Source organism: Varroa jacobsoni, unplaced genomic scaffold, assembly GCF_002532875.2.
Source record: "Varroa jacobsoni isolate VJ856 unplaced genomic scaffold, vjacob_1.0 scaffold_472, whole genome shotgun sequence".
Lineage (NCBI taxonomy): Eukaryota > Metazoa > Arthropoda > Arachnida > Mesostigmata > Varroidae > Varroa > Varroa jacobsoni.
This window is the reverse complement of record NW_019213374.1, coordinates 96,170-115,344: the sequence shown is the minus strand read 5'-3', so window position 1 is coordinate 115,344 and position 19,175 is coordinate 96,170. Positions and strand designations below refer to the sequence as shown.

The following is a 19,175-nucleotide window of genomic DNA, read 5'->3' as shown; positions in this document are numbered from 1 at the left end:
TGAACAAGAAATAGATAAGTAAATTGAAATTAAAAAAAAAGATTCCTTTATCTCAAAAATATTATAACTCAATAACCTGCCCAATACACCATTGCTACATCCACGACCTCTACTGTATAATAGCGTCAACGATCACTTCCACAAAGCTTGAATTGCTCAGATACACCTAAAAAATGTCCCGGGTATCCAGGAAGTTAAGCTACACTGGGTGTATGAACTTGAGCATCAGTATTGTCACCCTGAATGCCTTGTCACGATTTCCATATAGCATCCTGTTAGAGCTTCATGAAATATCATCGCATTTTGAACACAGAAGTATCGCTAAAAGCTATCAACTGCGACTAGAGCATATCGTAATGATACTTGGATCGTAAACTTTGACGGAAGTTAAAATTTTGCAAAGAATTACCGCCCTGTATTCACATATGAGTGCTAAATATACTGAGCTTCACCATACAACCACATTTGTTCAGTGTGAATGCAATTAGTAGTTGTCAATTTCTTTTATGCTCTTATGATGCCGAACAGTTAGCGTAAATACGGACATCGCCGGTTCTTGCAATAGACGAGAGCCCATTGTGATGATACTGATTTATCTAAGTTTCAAATTAACTCGTTATGCCCTAACTTCAATAATTTCTTGCGCCATCGCATCGAAAAGCTTAAAACGACTGGGTTTGTGATCACAGAAGTGGTCACGGAAAACTCATAGTGAAAAGTTTATCGTTAAATGCGACTTTTTCCGTATGATTTTTTCGAAAAGTCAACTCTTTAAGATTAGGCTCTCTAAAGGCAAAGAGCTAACGAAGATGACTTACCAAAATGTTAAAATTAACGTCCGAATTATGTAAAACGAGAACTGGATATTTCATTTTGAGTTTGTATATGTACCGATTTTCTGAGGCAAATGAAAGGTAACGGCTTCAAATGTTATTGCTCGTTGTGTAAACCATGGATGGCGTTTCCTCGTGTAAACATTCACAACAAATTGGTGTGGTTTATTAAAACTAGCAGAATAGAACTAGAATAATTGCAGATCTAAGCTACAAATAATGCAAAGAGCTACTGTTACCACTATTCTCTATTAACAGAAAGTATATAACATCCTTTTATCAAAAATTACCCAACTTAAGGTTCTTAAAAATAAATAAAGCCAAGCAGTCGACGATCACAGTCCTCAATGGCATTTAGATTTGTTGACAAACCAAAAGCCAGACATAAGCGGTGGAACTATCACGTCTGATTCGCTGTCTGCATTCCGCGCGCTACTTGAAGACAATCTAATAAAGGTTTCAGCCAAACTATATCGGTCATTTCAACAGAAAGTTGCAGAAAATCTGTCGGGAGTGCGATGACGTCACTAAACAGGGAAAAAAGCGGGTCACTTCCTATATCTTCCCTTTAAGGTTTAAGTCACCAGTTCTCCCTTGGATTCCTTTCCGTTTGCTAGCTCGTGCGTCGTTTTCCCTTCTTCGACCCTGAAATAAAAAAACCTGCCGCTTTCTACCCCTCCAGCCGCTTTATGCACCTATTTCACCGTTGGACGTAGAAAGCAAAAAGATAACGCGTCGTGTTTAAATAATATTATAAATTTTGCTGGCAATAATAGAGCACTTCAACAATCAACGATTTGCAGACGGCAAACTTAGGTCAGATGGAAAATACCATTATTATTCATCATGATAGCAAAAAATCTTAGCCAGTAATATAAGGCCGATAGCCGTTTTATAAATTATTTTTGACTATGGCTCAACTTAATCATCACAAAACTAAAACTAACGTGTTGCAAAAATAAACAGATGCTGTTTCATCTGATATTGTTATCGCGATGCACTCAAAATGTGGTTCACATAGCGAATTGGTCAGATATATAACCATTTCCTATTCACAGAAAATGTATAGCGCATGCGTGTTCTTGGCGGGACTGAGTATATGTATGTACCAAATTGTGTATACCAGATTTGGCCTGCCCTATTTGCCGCCCATTGCGACCATGATTTGCACTCCGTAGCGAAATGCCACTATATTGCTAGCGATATAATGCACATGGCCCTCCTTGAACACATCATACGTATATATCATGGTAGGTATTATCGATCTTGCTCAGATCCAGTTCTATTTAGTTTATCTCAAAATATCATTAGCCAAAATTTTGAAAAACTTGCTATAACTGCTCCAGCTACGTATCGACCAATTTACTGTCAACATCGAGGTAGACGGCTAACCCAGTAACATTTATCCAGATATGATTGATAACACTGCAAGCGTACTGCTAAGTCCTCAGCCCGGAATAAGGCGGGCTACACCGTACAGGTCTGACCGTTCGAATATTACGAAGTGGATGGAACTCGTCATGCGACAATCTAACAAGAATATTATGCGCCCTATTTGTGATGTAATGACAAACAAATTACGATAATAGCAGTGGTAGTGGCCCGCTACTATCGGTTGTATATTCGCCATGGCTTTATGAAAAAATTGTATCTATTGCTCATCTGCATTGGCCTAGCTACGGCAGTCATGAGTGTATTCTAACGTTTTTCCCCTAACGAGCTGTGCGCACCGCAGCGTATGCCACAGCGCCTTTGGAGCGCAGACCTTTTCTCGTTTATAACAACGCACTATGCTCGCCTCACTCTTCTCATTAAGTACATGAATTAATGTGAACTTACATAAAACAACACGAAATATAGAACGAAGCAGATACAAAGGCCAAATAATGAAGGACCTATATACATAATTATTTTATTGTGAACACAGGTAACTAAACCATAGTTAACTATTAAGAATATAATTTGTTTATTTAATCGTTATTGGCCTTTGTCTACGTATAAACTTGAAAACTGGAAGAATTTCAGTACAATTTAATATTTTTCGCTGCAAAAACGAACACTGTGGTAACATTTTATGTGTCAAAATCAGTGACTTTTTTCTATAGCTTCTAAAAATCTATTAATTCTCCTTTCTATAGCGTTTAAATTGATTCATAATCGGTAACTACCAATCCTCAAATAATGGCCGGATGAGATATCATCACGTGCATAGCCAGTCGAAAGTTTTTAGGGATTAACGCCAGATGGAACATGATCAGTATACCAAGAAGGCTTCTTCTACCAATGATTGACCGCGGAACGTATTGACTATGTTGATTATATTATCCCAGCTTCATTTTGCATGTTAAATTCTACCGCCTCATTGAAGCTATGCTTCAGGAAGAGAACTAGTGATAGCATATATATAGACGCGTCCGCTACATAAAAATAATCTCTTCATTTTTGATTATTTTACCATAACAAACAATAAGATTAGACATTTTTAAGTAAGGATTTTCCAAAAATCATGAACTGTCTTTGAAAGAGAAAAACACGCGTTCATATTTTGAATGCCATAAGATGTCAGTAAACACTTCATAACAGAAACCTTATTATTATCACAAATATCACAATACACTAACGCTTTCAACATATTTCTGATAATTGCTAAAGTTGCGAGGTAGGAAAGAATAATCAAGTTACATATAGAACATGTTCGTGGAAAACACGCCCGGCTCGACACTAGACGTAGCATTTCTATCCATACATGAAATGGAAGTGATTAGTATGTTATTAAATTCAATACCATTGGTACATTTATATGAATAAGGTTTTGTTATAATGCATAACAGTGTTTAAATTAATATCTTTAGCATCAAATTTCGTTATTCAGTATTATTCTTTTGTTAGGCGTATCCGTATGATCATCACCATGTTGATTTAAATGGCACGAACAATGTCTTGCTGGGCAGCTATTAAGCACTGAATAGTTTGCTTTGGATCACTACTATTACTTACTTTAATCAGTTCACATTGGAGAAAAGATCTAATTGGTGAATGTAAAAGTGCCGTTAATATTTAATTGTTAATTGTCATCACATACATTTGTAAATTAATAATAGCAAATCATAATTATTGTGCTACATCACTGTCGCCAGAAGTAGGCAGTGTCTGCTAAGCGCAACTTATTGTCCTAGTTTTTGTAAGTGGCTTTTGCTTTTATGCCTGCAGAAGTAACGGCGACCCATGATAAATAATTCTTATAACAAAATGATTCGACTGAATCGAAAAGTTAAAAAAAAACATGCCTTTCTAACGATGGTGGTACTTATTTGTAGCAATTGATATGAAATGAGGCTTCCTTAATATGAATAATCGTCAAAAGAAGTAGAGGTATGTTCAAAGCCAAAACAAACTTAAAGCGCAAACGTTTAAAACGGAAACGGTGTTCCGTATTATATTTATTCTGTTTAAATACTGATCAGTCTAATACCAATGCTCAGCCAGCATTAACTTTCTGAATTCTAATGACCCTTAACAAGTGATTGCATCCACATGCCATCTCAATTTTTTAACTTAATCTACTTCTGTATCTGCCAGTACTGCACCATGAAATTCCCGCAGCTGAGTACAAATGCGATTCAGCAAAACTTCTCCATTTAAACTATTGCCTTTCTATAAAGAAAAGAAATACACGTTAAAATTAAATTCGCCCTGAGTGAAAGTGCTTGAATACTGCCATCACTTTTTCGCCATTGGCACGCATCACTTTGTATGGCATCTCTTTGGTGTCCCATTCTGATCTGTCCTGGTAACCGCCCTTGAGTGCCGCTAGCACGTGCTCTGTCACTATTCGATACTATTATGACATAACTTGCCGTAAAGCAAATGTTTTCCATTAAGTTCATCATTATCATCTTTATTATAATAAATCATATTCTTCCAATGTTGCAAACCTATCTGGGATCTTTGCCTAGCCTTAACCATTTGCCAGCACATTTCCAGCAATTACTATTAAATCACTAACAATTTTAGCAATAACAGCTGTTGGTGTGGCAGTCGCAAATGGTGATAGTGATGGCGACGGATCGCAACAATCACACATGGCAGAATATCGTTGACTGAATCGTCAAAATGAAGAATTGCCTACAACAGCACCATCCAGTCGAGATGAACGGAGCTAGAAGGCGCAGCGAACAAAGCACCTTACACAGTCACAGGCGAGGCTTAATAAAAAATGCAGACAAACGACCCACCTTGAGATATCGATTTGAATCTTGTTCCGCCATGGTATTATCGATGTTTCTTTTTCCTTTTGCTACCGATTGGCTTTTTGTTTTTCCGTCTGATCACCCACCCGTCCGCTCTTCTCCGCCCTGACGAAGTCCATTCACTAGTCATCTCGTCGATCGCATTCAGTTCTGACACAGTTCGCAGGTCACCCACTTCAACAGCCGCAAACAAGAACATCGCCAAATGGTGTCACAGCTTCAGCTAAGCATTACTAATACCTTCCTTGATACTACGAAGCAGTACTACTAGGCTTCTGATTCTGAGAACGAAGAGAGCACAGCCACAGTGCAGTCAGTGCAATCACTCAAGCGCCGAGCCACTGCTACACTGGAGGCGGCAGCGCGGAAGATGACAGTCCCCGGACGTAGACGTGGAGAAAGCGAGAAACCACAATCATTTTCGAGAAAAACAGGCAAAATCTTCCACTCCTTCAGACGAGCTGTTGCCGTCATTGCTGCTGCCCTCTGGGTCTGTTTAGTTGGTGGCCATTACAACTGCTACTGCTTCTAGTAAATGGACGATGGTCCGTTCCAGGGTAAATCTACAACTTCTCTGCCTGCTACCTCTGCGAATGCTACTACAACTACCTACCGCTACTGCTGCAGCTGCAACTAGCAGAGGTAGGGGTGGAACCATCGGGATAATCATCAGAAACATTCAACGTCGGCTTTGCTCGTTATTATGGCATAGTAAGGGTCAGTAGCAAAAACACTTCGGCAACAAGTAGCGGCATTTGGCCATACACGCTTTCAGAAATCCAGAGACCTAAACCAGTCGCTAGGACAAGCCTGGTCGGGGCACATAAAGCCACTAGCGATTATGTGAACCCCGAACATCTGCAAGCTTTTCCAGCGTCGATCGCATGGCCCTACGGCGACGTTCATCAAATAAGTATGCTATTGAGATACGGCTGATAAGGTGAGGACAACAGCGATCATGTATTTCTGGTAATCTGTTCTTCCATATCAGTTTATTGTGTTGTCACTGTCGTTTATTTGGTATTGCTTCCAGTCTCCACTGCTAATATTCAAATGCTTATGCCTTTCGGGTTTTGGCTGATGGTCAGTGAGTGAGCGATAGAGGAACCGCGCGTGCCAGGAAAAGCAGCAATTGCTGATGGCCTAGACAGTTCATGGCAGGACGCCGTCGTCGATGGGAAACTACGAACTACTTTGAGTCTAATCCTGATCTCCACATCGACTGCTTGATGGTTCGTCGGGACAGATAGAGCCAGCGGCAATCAGGATAGCACACTTACTCCTTGCACAGACTCGCAAAATTAATCCAAACGAATTTGATGCACTTGTGCATGCTGAAGGATGAACCATGCAGCTGTATGTTGTAATGACCAACAACATACGCAAATTTTGAAGAAAACGTTATAGAGAAGCTACCTAGCACTACGAGATCGGTAGCATTGGAGCTCCTGCATCTAATGTACGTAGACGACTCAGTTTCAAGACGACTACAACAGCGTGCAGTATATTTTCGACGTGTTGTCCTTGGTTGTTTATTGTTTGTAACATCAAAACACTCAATACCACGTGCCATTACGCTTCGCTTCTCTCCTTTTCTACCACTATTAGATAAAAGTAATAATAATGGTACATACTTGAGATAAGAACCAGCTCGGTGACGCACCACACTAATTTTTAGGGGTGAACGGTGACTGCCTTTCACTTCGTTCGGTAACAAAGGCTTAACTTATTCCGTTCACCTACATCTCATGCTTTGTCGATTGCAATAGTTCTGTTAATAAATATCAGATATAATTTTCGGGGCATTAATTCAACCAAGCAGTGATAATGAACATCGCAAAAATATTTATTACTGATGAAAATCAATGCGTTTCTTCTACATTATTTATTACATGTTCATCATCTGCTTACGCTCAAACAGCCCAATATTTCACTATTTTTTTTTTTTCGTAGGTGGCAACATAGGCCTGTCGCATATTTTTCGCATTCCTACGTCCCTTTTTTGCTGCATTTTAACTCAAATAGCTTCCGCCAACTGGGCAAGTCGATGGCGCCAGTGGGTGCAAGTTTCGAATACGATGCGAGAAATAACAACACAGCTTATCCAGCCTAGAAGAATGCGAGCGTGTACACGGTGATCAAAGAGCAGTAATGCCGTCCTCGTTAGCAAAGCCAGGCAAAACTGTGCGTCCAACTGTCAAACGGCCGCGTAGATTAAACAATAACTACACCACAACTCTGATCAGAAAGACTAGAAGCGGCAGAAATCGTTGGGAACTAAAAGTCCGTTCTAAATAACTCGACACGCGATTCTTTTCACTCGAACAGTAGCGTTCTACGCGTTATGGTGCTAGTGGTACTCGACATTGTTGCTGTAGTCTTTGACACTCTGAGCTTTATCTGTTCAAATGCCACACACAGTTAAGAAAGCTTATGAGTAGAGTGACCATGCTGCGCTCATGGCGGTGCGACTCGCGCAAGATGATCGCTCTATCGTCGCAGAGCACAAACGCTACGATGTTTTTGAGCGTTGACCTGCTTCATATCGTACAAGTAGATTAACACGGTCCGACGTTTTATAAACTAGACACCCACCGATGCTTAGGAGAATCTCATTTACATCTAACCATACACAGACATTTTGATTATGGCAACTACGGGCTAACACTGGAAGGAAAAAAATAACCGAGTAAGGTACGAATATATGTTTACAAGTACAGAATGTACGAACCGAAGAATTCGTTTCGTTAGTATCAGAAAAAGAAAACCGAAAATAATAAGATCCGACGTCAGGGTAAGTCATACGCATCTGTCTACGCCCTATCGCAGCGACACATCAAAACGTGCACAGCCGTTGACACAGATAACAACTAAAGCAATTGCGAGCATAAGTACGTGAGGAAACATTTACATCTATGGCCGATGACCGTTAATACTTCCGAGTGATAACATCGTAAACACTCCGGAGGTACTAAACAATCCCAAAAACCTGCTGTGGTTATTAGATGGGAGAGTATATGTAAATATGTGTACATTACGTACAGCCTAAAATGGCTCCATCGCTCCTCCCAACCGCAACAGGTTCTTTCCGTGCCTGATTTTCCGCGACACTTTCATCTTTACTCGCACTACTGCCTCCTGTCCTAAAAATAAATTGTGATTATGAGGCACTGCTCATCACCCATACGCCTATCATATCTCTGGTTAAAAAAGCACTGGTCTTCATAATTTCCTATACAATATTGCATTGTGCTAGCAGATGCAGTCGGGTAAAGACAATAAGCGCAAGGGCCTGCTTTTTGCCTCAGCACTGTAGCACTTCGACTGGCTTACTGCTCCGTTAGAACACACACAGTCACTTCCTCAAAAGTCAACGTTTCAACGTACTGGAGAATATGGTGTTATAACTAAACAGTTTTCTAATAAGCTTCTATAAGTCACACATATTTAGCTCGACAACTCAGAATCAACGAGACACTTATGTAACGTAGACGACGACGATCAAAACAACGTCCACCAATATTATCAATAAGCCTATCTTTAAAACACAGCGCGAGCGACTTCCGCCCCAGCTGCAGTCGCAGCGGAAACGAACTGCGTACTCACCTCCAGCTGACCATCAGATGCAAACACAACATGAACCGTAGTGTCAGTGCAGCAGGGGTACAGGAATCTCCTGGGATGTCTATCAAATACTTCTTTGCCAAAAAACGAAACAAAGCATCAACCAAATGTTCCTGGACCAAATCAAAGCTCTGAATTCAACCACCCTGTTTCCCTTCTCTGCGCCAAAGTTTCCGTACTGCTAACTTGTTTTATCCCTTTTATAATTCGAAAAAATAAGCGAACAAGTAAATTTGATTATCAAGAGATGTACCTCACGCCGTTCAAAATATCGTGGAAAAAGAAGCGCAATGACTATATAATCAACATATCCAATAGGACTCAATTACTTACTGCGTTATATAGCAATAATCATGCAACTTTATTTTGTAACTGCAGCTCTACCTATAACGAAATTCGGTTTCACAATCATTGCTACCTACTCTCCTTCTAACGGGATGCATGCAGTGCTATTCCGTTTAAGCTTACTTTGCAGGAGCTAGACAGGGTCTGCGGTCACGCAGTTACTGAGTAAGACTGTTCGTTCCTGCTTCATTCGATGCGACCTGCCGTCCTTCGGCACAGAAGAACAACTGGGGTGAGCTGCCCAGTTTCAGAGTACTATACAGTCCACCTGATCACTTCACTCCACACACTCACTAGGTTGAGCGAGATTCGCTCAAAACCAACTAAGAAATAGGCCAAACCAAACCCTCACGCATAGAACACACTCACGTACATATAGAGTAGAAGACTCTCTGTTACTACCATCCCACGGAAGCAATGCTTATTCCTACGCGCCTCTTCCATCAGACAGCAGCTCAGTCTGTGGCATTCGCACAGCACCTAGTTGTAACATCGATTAATATCTCATGGATCCGGTAGTTACAATTGCATTAATAGCATATATATATATATATTCTATTCATTTCTTCGGTTTTAGTTTCACGGGCGTTAGTTAACTAGGTTTGCCCCTGAGCGGCGAGTGCATGCAGCGCGGCCAAGCCAACTTAATCAGGTTGTCCGTAGCCCTCGTCCTTGATAGATTTGCTGCCCGTTTATATGTGCTCTGAAGAGCTACAGTGGCTGCGCTTTGCACTTTTAGATCAGCTTTAGCTGAAGCAGTTCGGAGCCATTTTGTAAATATGCTCACCAGCTAGCATACTAATGATAATAGGATTTTTCATCTGTGAGCAGTAAGGCAATTGCCCGAAAACCAATAGGGGATACGAAAGAAGGTTGGGTGGGTGTGTGGTACGAAAGGCGGGAAAATTCGATTGCAGAAACGGACCAAAGTAGAGGAGTGAGGCCAGGTGTCGGAAAGAGGGAAAACTGTGACGTCCTGGCTAACGACAACTATTAGATTATATACACATCAGTTAGGTTTACTATTGCAGTCTGCGTGGCGTCTGGGCATAATGAAATTACAGTGAATGGGTCGCTAATTTATTTTTGATTCCGGTGTGCGAAACACATATATACATATGTAGCATTTTATAACACATTTTGCATTACATATTATTTGTGAACGCTGTATCAATAACTGTGGAAAATATAACGGAAAATTGAGTGTGCTTGCTCTGTTATAATAAGTGTGAATGCTCCTATATTTTGTTGCTTGATGATGCGACGGTTGTCGTTAAATCGATAATAGATAGAGAATATGAGTCGTTGAAAATGAAAAAAACTTAGCTGACTCGGGTTTTCTCTGAGATGGTACGCAATATTTGTTAGCAGTGTAGCAGAATTTTGACAGTACTGACATTACGTGAGCCGTTTTGGAATTCATCTTCGCCGATATTTTCGGTATTCAGTGCTTTGGAACTAATCCTTCGTGGGTCCAGTTATTAAAGTGGAGCTACAATTAGTGGAGCATTAGAGTTTGTGTGAAGCAATGTTTAGCAAGGCAGCTCTAGCGTCAAAATTCGAAAGACTAACTTTAATCGAAAATAATACAATGATTTTAACCTGCGAATACAGTATATATCTACCCTTTTAATCGAAATAAGGTATGTAATTTCAATGGAGAGCGGTCACCCAGCACCGACGTACCGAATATTCCGTTAAAACGAGTTCTATTCTGCGAAACTGGCTAATACGTTCTGCACAGTTAAAACTAATTTGTCAAAAAATGTTCCTCTCAGGCATAGCCCCCATCGAATTGTTTAGTTAGCTGCTTTGTTATGGTTTACTTATGCGTAACCTAGCAACGACCAAATACTTTCCCAGACAATATTTTAAATGACGGATGACAAAATGTACAACTCCAGACAGGTCCAATTTTACAATCGAGTCGAATCCGTACATAGATGGATCTTCTGTTAGAAATTCAATGGAAGTTGGATGAGCATCGGCAACTTTTTTACTGTATTTAGGCGTTTCACTTACAAAACACACTTACCGATATTATGCAGAGTGTAGATTCTTTAGGGAGATGATTTTAACTTCCACCAACCTCTCTGTAGCTTAACGTAAATTATTATATCATATTATATCATTGTTATTATTATAATTATTTGAGATATAATGCTGACTATGTTTCTACAAATTCATAAAACCGTCCAAAATTGAATCCAGGATGTTATTATTATGTATATATTGTGCTCAAATAGTTTAATAAATATGTACTATTATTATTATCAAAATACAGCCCGAAAGAAACTCCCGTTCGAACTATTTAGTCTGCAACTATTTAGAACTTCTACTGAAGAGTCCATTGTACGGTACAACTACATTCCAGTTTACGTCAGGCTCACCTTGGAATTGAACATATCAAACCTAATCTAAACTATTTAATTACCCTGCCAATTATTAACTGGCGAGCACTTGGATTAAAGCTAAAATATCAAACCGGAAAATTTTCTTATTATTAGCAAGACGCCATGCCAGTTGGCAACGAAGTATATGGACATTAATGTTTACGAAATTGTACGATTGGACTTATTAGCAAAGGTAGCCAAGATCAACTTGTTGGGTGCATAAAAACTTTATACATAAACTAATAAAATTTTTATAAGCATAGTCCTAAAGAAAATTATCCTCTAGTGACGGCCCTATGTGTGGAATTTTGTGTTGATGATAATCAAAAAAACAAATTTACAATTCTATTGTCTAAAAGTAGTCTACTCAAAATATTCTAATCCTATGTATTACCATATAATATTATAATTAATATAATTATATTTTCTTAAAGGAGATAATAAAAAAATAAAAGACGCAAACAATGAAAACACAGTTATATGATATGCTGTTACGCTTATTGGATTTTTGCATATTAATTAGAAGCACACCTCTATATATATATATATATATATGGTCATATAATTTAGTAGTGGTATGTTCATCTTATGAAAAAAAGTGTTGGTTAATTCTCAGCCAATCTTGAATCGTTGCTTTTCGGTGGTGGCGTACATGTTTATAGGTGACACTATGGTTTGCAATGACGGGCCCGTCTTTTTCGCGCCATCGCTAATACAACATAAATACGCATGTCATTCCATTGACCGTACTTTTACAGAAACGAGACGTCTTTGGCGCTTTTTTTTATCTATTTCTCCCCCTGTTACTCTCTCTCTTTCTCTCTCTCTCTCTCTCTAGAGATATTTCTCTTCTATCCAACTTTTGGCGTCACTTGTCACACTAACCAGTCCTCTTATACCAGCTCCACCTAGCTTACTTGCCTCTGCGTTTTACAAATTGTGAGAAAATACAGCCCCTTCATATATTTCGAGAAAATGTGTAAAAGAGTGCTCTTAGGTCTAACCCTTCGCTTTTTTCGAAGGTTCAGCTGAAACATTAATTGAACAAAACAAAATGCCAATACCTTACGTCCTTTATACCACAGCACTATATATGCAATCTATTCGGCCCAATAACAAACAAACATAATGACAACAAAATGACACGTCTTGTTGTAACGCCCTATATTCGTATTCACAAGTTCATGCGTCGATGCGGTGCGCGAGGGGAGACCGAAACAATTGGGAGGCCTAGAATGCTCAGTACCCAAGGCTTGAAGCTCCTTGTGCGCAAAAAAACCTCGAAGAACGAACAATTCCTGCAATTTGGTTGCTTAGATCACTGTGATGCCGGTGATATTCATAATGCTGTCGTTCTGATCCAACCGTACCCGATTTATTATTATCGGCTGCAGCGACTCCTTGACGGGCCAGCGCTCGAGGCCGATAGGGTCCGCTGGTCAGCTAGCTTTCCGCATACCATTGGCACAACCACCAGCCGTTGCTCGATGACGTCCACCGCTTTTGTTACTGGCTCCTCCGGCAGCGCCACTTGTGGTATTTGACATCGTCGATTCTGTTGACTGCAAACGACAACAGTGAAGATAAAAATACATATATTGTCACGACTGAAAATACGTTAAATTTAAACTGCATTGGTATTAGGGAATGGAAAGGTAAAAGTACTTTCAAAAGCCGAAGAATACAGCAAGGATCAATGATCAGTCACGAGAAATATGATTGTAATGCCAACGGGCGAGGGATAGCTGGAGAGATTCGGTACTCCTAACGATATATAGTGATGTACAGTGACGGGTTGACATCATAAAGCGGAAAATTGAGATAAAAAGTTTCTGTCCATGTTGTGTGCTTTCATATGTTGAATATAGATGTAGATTATACTCGATAAGGCTCAGAAAGTGCCGTTATTTGCAGAACATGTTGGTAACTAACGTGTGATGACGATTTCCACATTTTTTTGGCTGTCTTCAAATTGCACAGAAAGGTGATTAATGAATATTCCGGCTTTCACTTTCCCAATACATTTATGAAGAGTAGGAATATTATAGAAAGACATTTATATGAAATGTTGTCTTGTTGTTGGAGTGCGGAACTATTTCGATTACCTTGCTAAGTAATTATTAAATGGTAACTGTGCATTTTTTGTATTATTCAAAAAGTAACTACAGCTTTCGTTTATTGGCTAGATCACAAATATTTCATTGATACTGAGTGCTCTACACCACATAAAAATTTACCTTAAGCTTGGACTCTAAAAATGGAAAATGTTACGTGAAAATTAAGTAAATTCAAGGCACCGATTTTTCGCTGCTATCGGGAAATGATAAACGTAAATCAAGAGATTTGTTCGTACGGTCGATCTGTGAATTATCGTCATTTAACAATTAGCTTTCTTAAAAGTGGTTTAATGTAGCCCTCGTCAAATTCAGAGATCCCAATGAAATTCGTGCCTGAGGTCGAACATGGTATGTATGACTACAATGAAGAGCCGAAAATGATTCAATTTACTCATTGCTACAGAACCTTCGTCGCACACGCCACACCTGTTCAAGATTCTTTTGGCAATTTTCGGACTATGGTGTAAGACGAAGAGTAAATGTGTAAAATGCTTTGATTTTTCCAGTGAAGGCACCCCAGCCGAAGATACAATTTTACGACCCGAACAAAACGATGACAAGCACAACGATGAAAGCAAACGACCAACAAGCAGGAAAACGGCCTTGTAACGGTGTGTAATACTCTAACTTCAGCGAAGGAAAAATTACGGGAGCGAAGCAATCAGCAAATCTTGTTACTTATGATTTTCCAAGCAAACTTATATTTCTTTTTTTTTTTAAACTATCCTATAGATATTTGCATATGAAGATACCTTGTCTGCAATTTTTGTCTGTTCATTTTGTTTCATCTGTTGTAGTGCTTGTAGATGAGCCCGCTTTTTCTCGGCTGGTGTGGGGTACATGCGACCGCTTTTGCCGCGCCTCCCACGACTGCCGCGTCCACCACGGCCACCAGAATCTGAGTCAGAATCGGAAGATTCTCCCACTCTGAAGTGGTATATCCGAGAAACGAAAGCATTTAGGAAAAACGCGTGACTCTTAACCATCACCTTTGCACTTATAAACATTAGTTGTTTATTAGTCAATGGTAAGTACACACATAAATACTGTAAGGGTATGTAACTCATGTAAAACCTTGAAAATATTAAAAATTCAGACAGTGAACTAGACTAACGATTCCTATAAAAGGTGAGCATATGGTAACCAAAATTTGTTGTGCTGTTGGAAAAAAAGCAATTCTAAATTTGCTTATCATTATTTGCTTATTATTCATTTATTATGCATTTATGTATATTTCTAATCATCCTCTATGCCTGCACTAAATATTAAAAGACGCTCTTGGAAAAATGCCTAAGAAAAGAAAACGCGTCATAATATGTATACATTTCAATATAATACATTTAGTTTGAAGAATGTGTCTAGAAACTTTTATAAAAAGGGAAAACATTTATGCGTATCATAGTTCTGATAGTTTTTGATAACCAAACGGGATTTAACAGAAAATAAACCGTAAGGCAGCTCTACTCCCCCCATGTAACATGTTTCATGTATTTCATTGAGCTCACCTGGACTTTGGAGGAGCCTTAGCAGTTGCAGATTGTTGCGGCAGTCTTGCTTCTGGAGCGGGTTGAGATGTAGGCCGAGATCGTTCTAATTCCTCTTCGGTCCCATTTGAGATCTGGATAAAAAACTTATTTTTCTCCCCTTCCACATCAATAATACCACCGCGTTCTTTCTGTTGTAGATATAAACGGGCCATCTTCTTTCTCATTTGCTCAAGCTCTGGAGTCACTGTAAATTCGGGATCGGTGGCTTGTGCTGATGGAAGTGGAAGTTCTGGATATGTACTAGCCGAGACAATATCTTCAGGAATCTCCAGACGACACATTGGGCATACCAACTGAAAATGACAAATATTAAACATATATAAATGGCGTCTTTTGGTAAATGAAGGAGTTTACGCTGAGTGAAAAATATTTAAAATTGAATTTCTGTTGAAGAAACAATCAAAAGGGTATGCTTCGTGACAAAATCATGTTACGGCAACTGAAAAATGCGCTGGATTATAGATATTTTTGAACACGCATGCCGTAAGAGCGTAAAAGCGGAATAAAATACATACTAAAATGAGATTTAAGCTAAAAGTGCGTTTGAGCAGATTGTCTTGTCGATCATTTGGCGCCTTTCAAGCATCGCCCGGGAATCAAGCATCGCCCCAATTAAATTCTCGCAAATATGACACATGTAATATTCTTGCTTTACAATTTCTATACACATTTTTTTTGCTTTAAGCAGCCTAAGGGTATTCCTGTAGTTCGGCTGTTCATATTGTTTCAATGTAATAATACCTTTATGGACCAATATCAAAAAAATCCAATTATGTTAATTACGAGTCGGCAGTGTAAGAGATGTATGCGTAAGGACACTAACTTGTTGGATAACACGATGAACAAGTCAAGCTTTACCTTAAGTGGTTCCTTGAGAGGACTATTATTTTTTTTAGCTTCCTCTTTTTTTTCCCGTATTTCATCTAACTGGTAATTGACGTAGCGACTGAGACAATGCGAATGAAAATAATGAAAACAGGCAGTTTTCACAAAAACGTCGTTTTCGTCGAAGCCGTAAAGGCATATAGCACAAGCACAGGCAGGTAGGTTATCCTTAGTCAAGTGGTCCTTGGCTACCTGCCGAGATAGGAGATCGTCAAAAAAAGACAAAAAACGTTTAATTATTCGTAAATCAACAACTTTTATAATATGAAAAAAACAGCGAGACTGATTTTTTAAACGGCAGGTTTTCGTAAGCTATCAACATATCCGAGAATCTGGGTGAGCTCAGTGTGGCTCAGTACCACTAAAGTTTCGGTTCCAAGTAAATGAAACGTAGATCCTACTTAGGTTCAATCGCTCGTTTGCTAGCAGTCCTGTAACTTGGTTTTCCAGTGCTACCATAATATTGCGTTACATGACATTTAACTCGTGTAGTTCTCAATAAGTACTATTTTTTAAGAAAGGTAAACTTCTAAAAAAGTTACATAGCGTATCACTTCTGCGGGATGGCTTTTACACTGTATGAAATACATAATTACATTTAAATCTACTTTCATAAAACTAGCTGTCGAAACGCTATAGACGAATAATGATGCTCATTGAAAATGACAGAAAATACTTTCAACTGCCAGAACTTTTCACAAGTATTGTTTGTCTTAAAGTATGCAGTACATAGATGACACAAAATGGGCCGTAAATATAAATTAGTTTCCACTCGATTTTAAACCAGTTATGGCTGAACTTCAAATTAAGTCTCCTTCCTGCTGCTTATAAGCGAATACACGTACCTCGATCAGATGATAAAGCATCATCATGCCTTTGTTGCTTTGCGCATTGTCTTGGAGATCCTTCTCGATTTGTTGGAGGCGTTGATCGCTCAGGCCACGTGGGTTTTTTATCGTTATCTCTGGAAGGGTGTCTGGGTACTAGATACAATAAGAAAAAATAAGGCATGCATTTAAGCTCTTGATACGCATCTATTTTCCGTTAGCGTTCAACCACATTATCTTTGGCTCCTCAAATTACAAAGGCAGTCGTTTCTGTGCTATGGTGTACTACCAGTTAATGCATACACTACCTGTGATACCAAAAAAGCAAAATAAAGAGATCAGCCTGCACAAAATGTCCATAATTAAAGAAAATCTCGGAATTTTTTTTACCCTTTTTGCGTTCTTGCGTCTTGTTATGTTCCTTATGTTTCCATCAACAGGAACCTCTCTTATACCACGCATAGCATTATTCGTTCTTCTTACCTTAGTAGCTTTTCGAAGCAATCGTTTCATCATTTGTTTTAAGCTTCGGGTCTTTTTTATGTACTCGTTTCTCATAGATTATCAGAAATATATAAATCAACATTAAGGTGAATAGCTTTCTAGCTATAATACGTTGATATTCGAAATATTTTTCCGCAAAGTTTAAATACCAGGTAATCATACATGTAATTGTACAATAAATATAACTGTAAGAATTACAGATATGATTGTACTCAACGCTTACCCCAACTGGGATGTAAAACCATAGCTCCATGCAAACCCATTGAGCAGATGTATCCTCACCAGTTGCCGGCTTTAAATCTACTTTGATAGTCTTCACGAATTTCCTAAAACAATGTTAAGCCACATAAAGAAGAAAAGCACATTGTTCTTATTCATCAACGAGTGATCTCGATAAACATTCAATACACTCAGACAAGCAGAAAATATTTCTATGTATCACGTTATTTGAAACAAAAAAACATGCTTACAGTGTCCGTATAGTTAGCGGTTAACTAAATTGAGCTGTATCGGAGCGAAAGCAAAGCAATTTCCGCTATAGATGCCTCCATGCGATATTTTTGTTGTTCGCTCAACAGAATTGGGTTAGGCAGGTTAGATTTATCTCTGAGTAACTTAATCTATAAATTCGCAATGGTGCTTTATTTACATGATATCATATTTTTATTATTCCTTCTTTGTTAAAGGTTGATAATCGTATATCAAATTCGTAATTATGACCAGTGTAATTCTTAGCTCTTACCATTCCTGGACTTTTAATTCATCTCTATGTAAAGGTAGCAGACAGGCGTCTGAAAGAGCAGCACACGTTGCTGTAGTATATAGGTGTGCTCAAGAGAAAATTATCATACCGAACTCTGATGTCACCAAAATTTGACGCCAAATTTAAGGTATAATAGTATGGTCAAGTATACCTAATTATACACAAAAAGTAGATTTATTGCACATTTAAAGCATTTATCCAAACACAGTATGCAGGGCAAAAATAACCACCATATCCTCTTTAAGTACTATTCTGTGCCATTAAAGGTAACCGTTAACTATCAAAAGCAATGTACAGGTCGCGCAGTGTTTTCGGCCGCGCAACCTGTCATATATCTGCTCACTTCTGAGTAAAACGCACGCAAATATACTATTATCGTTAAAGTCAGTAAATATCATTATATGTTTTTTCGTACGTACTCATTTTCGTCAAAAATTTCCAACTCATGAATGTAGATTGATTCAAGGGTCTCAATTTCTGTTAAGATTTGCCTGAAAAACAAAAATATATTGTCATTTATATAAAAAGCCAGCCTTATACCAATATTTATATAAACAAGGCGAAACGTTAGCTAATATTCAGTAAATCCTTGTGAAGCAATGTACAACAATGTAAACTGATAGGATACCTGTTCATAATATATCACTGCCTGGCAAAGGAGTATTTACTACTATTAACTAAAAACTTGTTAATTTCTAAGGCGATGATGTGTCAGATGTTCGTGAGAAAAACCTTCTTCCACTATTGTGTGTAACTGTTCCCGATAGAAATGTCAATATAGAAAGCAAGCTCCGCCGCACAGCTGAAAGATGATCTGCTGTCGTCGCTCTATTTAAACGAATCGAAAATACTCATACGTCAAACCTACAACCCATACACCGTCTGTGCTTGAGTCACGTGTTGAAGCTGTACCATAGAGTGCACTTACTCTTCAGTTTCTTCCATTTCCACGGCGATCATAAGCACTTGATCTACGATGAGTCTAGCTGTAAAGACAGTCTCGGAGCAGCTTCAACGCACAGCCCCAAGATGAACTTCCGTGGTTTTGACAGTTGGAAAATCCGGCAAAGGGGTTGCGCAACTTTTC

At 38.8% G+C, this 19,175-nt stretch overlaps 2 protein-coding genes and 1 long non-coding RNA gene across 9 annotated transcripts in view; 1 reads left to right on the top strand and 2 right to left on the bottom strand.

Annotated features, from left to right (window-relative positions):
• Positions 1-9,876, bottom strand: part of LOC111260745 (uncharacterized) — a 32,794-nt gene extending 22,918 nt beyond the window's left edge. For 3 of the 4 annotated variants that reach the window (XR_015311187.1, XM_022833717.2, XM_022833719.2), the window contains exon 1: positions 9,176-9,876. The gene's annotated coding sequence lies outside the window, so the exon portion shown is untranslated. Of the gene's footprint in view, positions 1-8,125 lie in introns of all 4 variants that reach the window. The other variant, XM_022833721.2, reaches the window with a different exon arrangement.
• Positions 9,877-11,921: 2,045 nt separating this feature from the next.
• On the bottom strand, positions 11,922-19,155 carry LOC111260751 (E3 ubiquitin-protein ligase RNF25). 4 transcript variants are annotated; one of them, XM_022833738.2, is made up of 9 exons: positions 19,017-19,155; positions 18,508-18,579; positions 18,068-18,116; positions 17,549-17,651; positions 16,840-16,977; positions 15,968-16,186; positions 15,068-15,402; positions 14,315-14,489; positions 11,922-13,007 (listed from the first exon to the last, which is right to left on the bottom strand). In XM_022833738.2, exons 2-9 carry the CDS (start codon positions 18,533-18,535, stop codon positions 12,885-12,887), a joined length of 1,170 nt encoding a protein of 389 aa, XP_022689473.1. In that variant the 5' UTR covers positions 18,536-18,579; positions 19,017-19,155; the 3' UTR covers positions 11,922-12,884. The 4 variants fall into 4 exon arrangements, with proteins under 4 accessions (XP_022689473.1, XP_022689471.1, XP_022689472.1 ...); XM_022833736.2 differs by lacking the exon at positions 18,068-18,116; XM_022833737.2 differs by lacking the exons at positions 18,068-18,116; positions 19,017-19,155 and adding an exon at positions 18,717-18,826.
• LOC111260752 (uncharacterized) lies at positions 13,072-15,659 on the top strand. Its single transcript, XR_002680533.2, has 4 exons — positions 13,072-13,429; positions 14,069-14,173; positions 14,360-14,589; positions 15,247-15,659. It is a non-coding gene; the product is annotated as an uncharacterized LOC111260752 (long non-coding RNA).
• Positions 19,156-19,175: the final 20 nt, after the last annotated feature.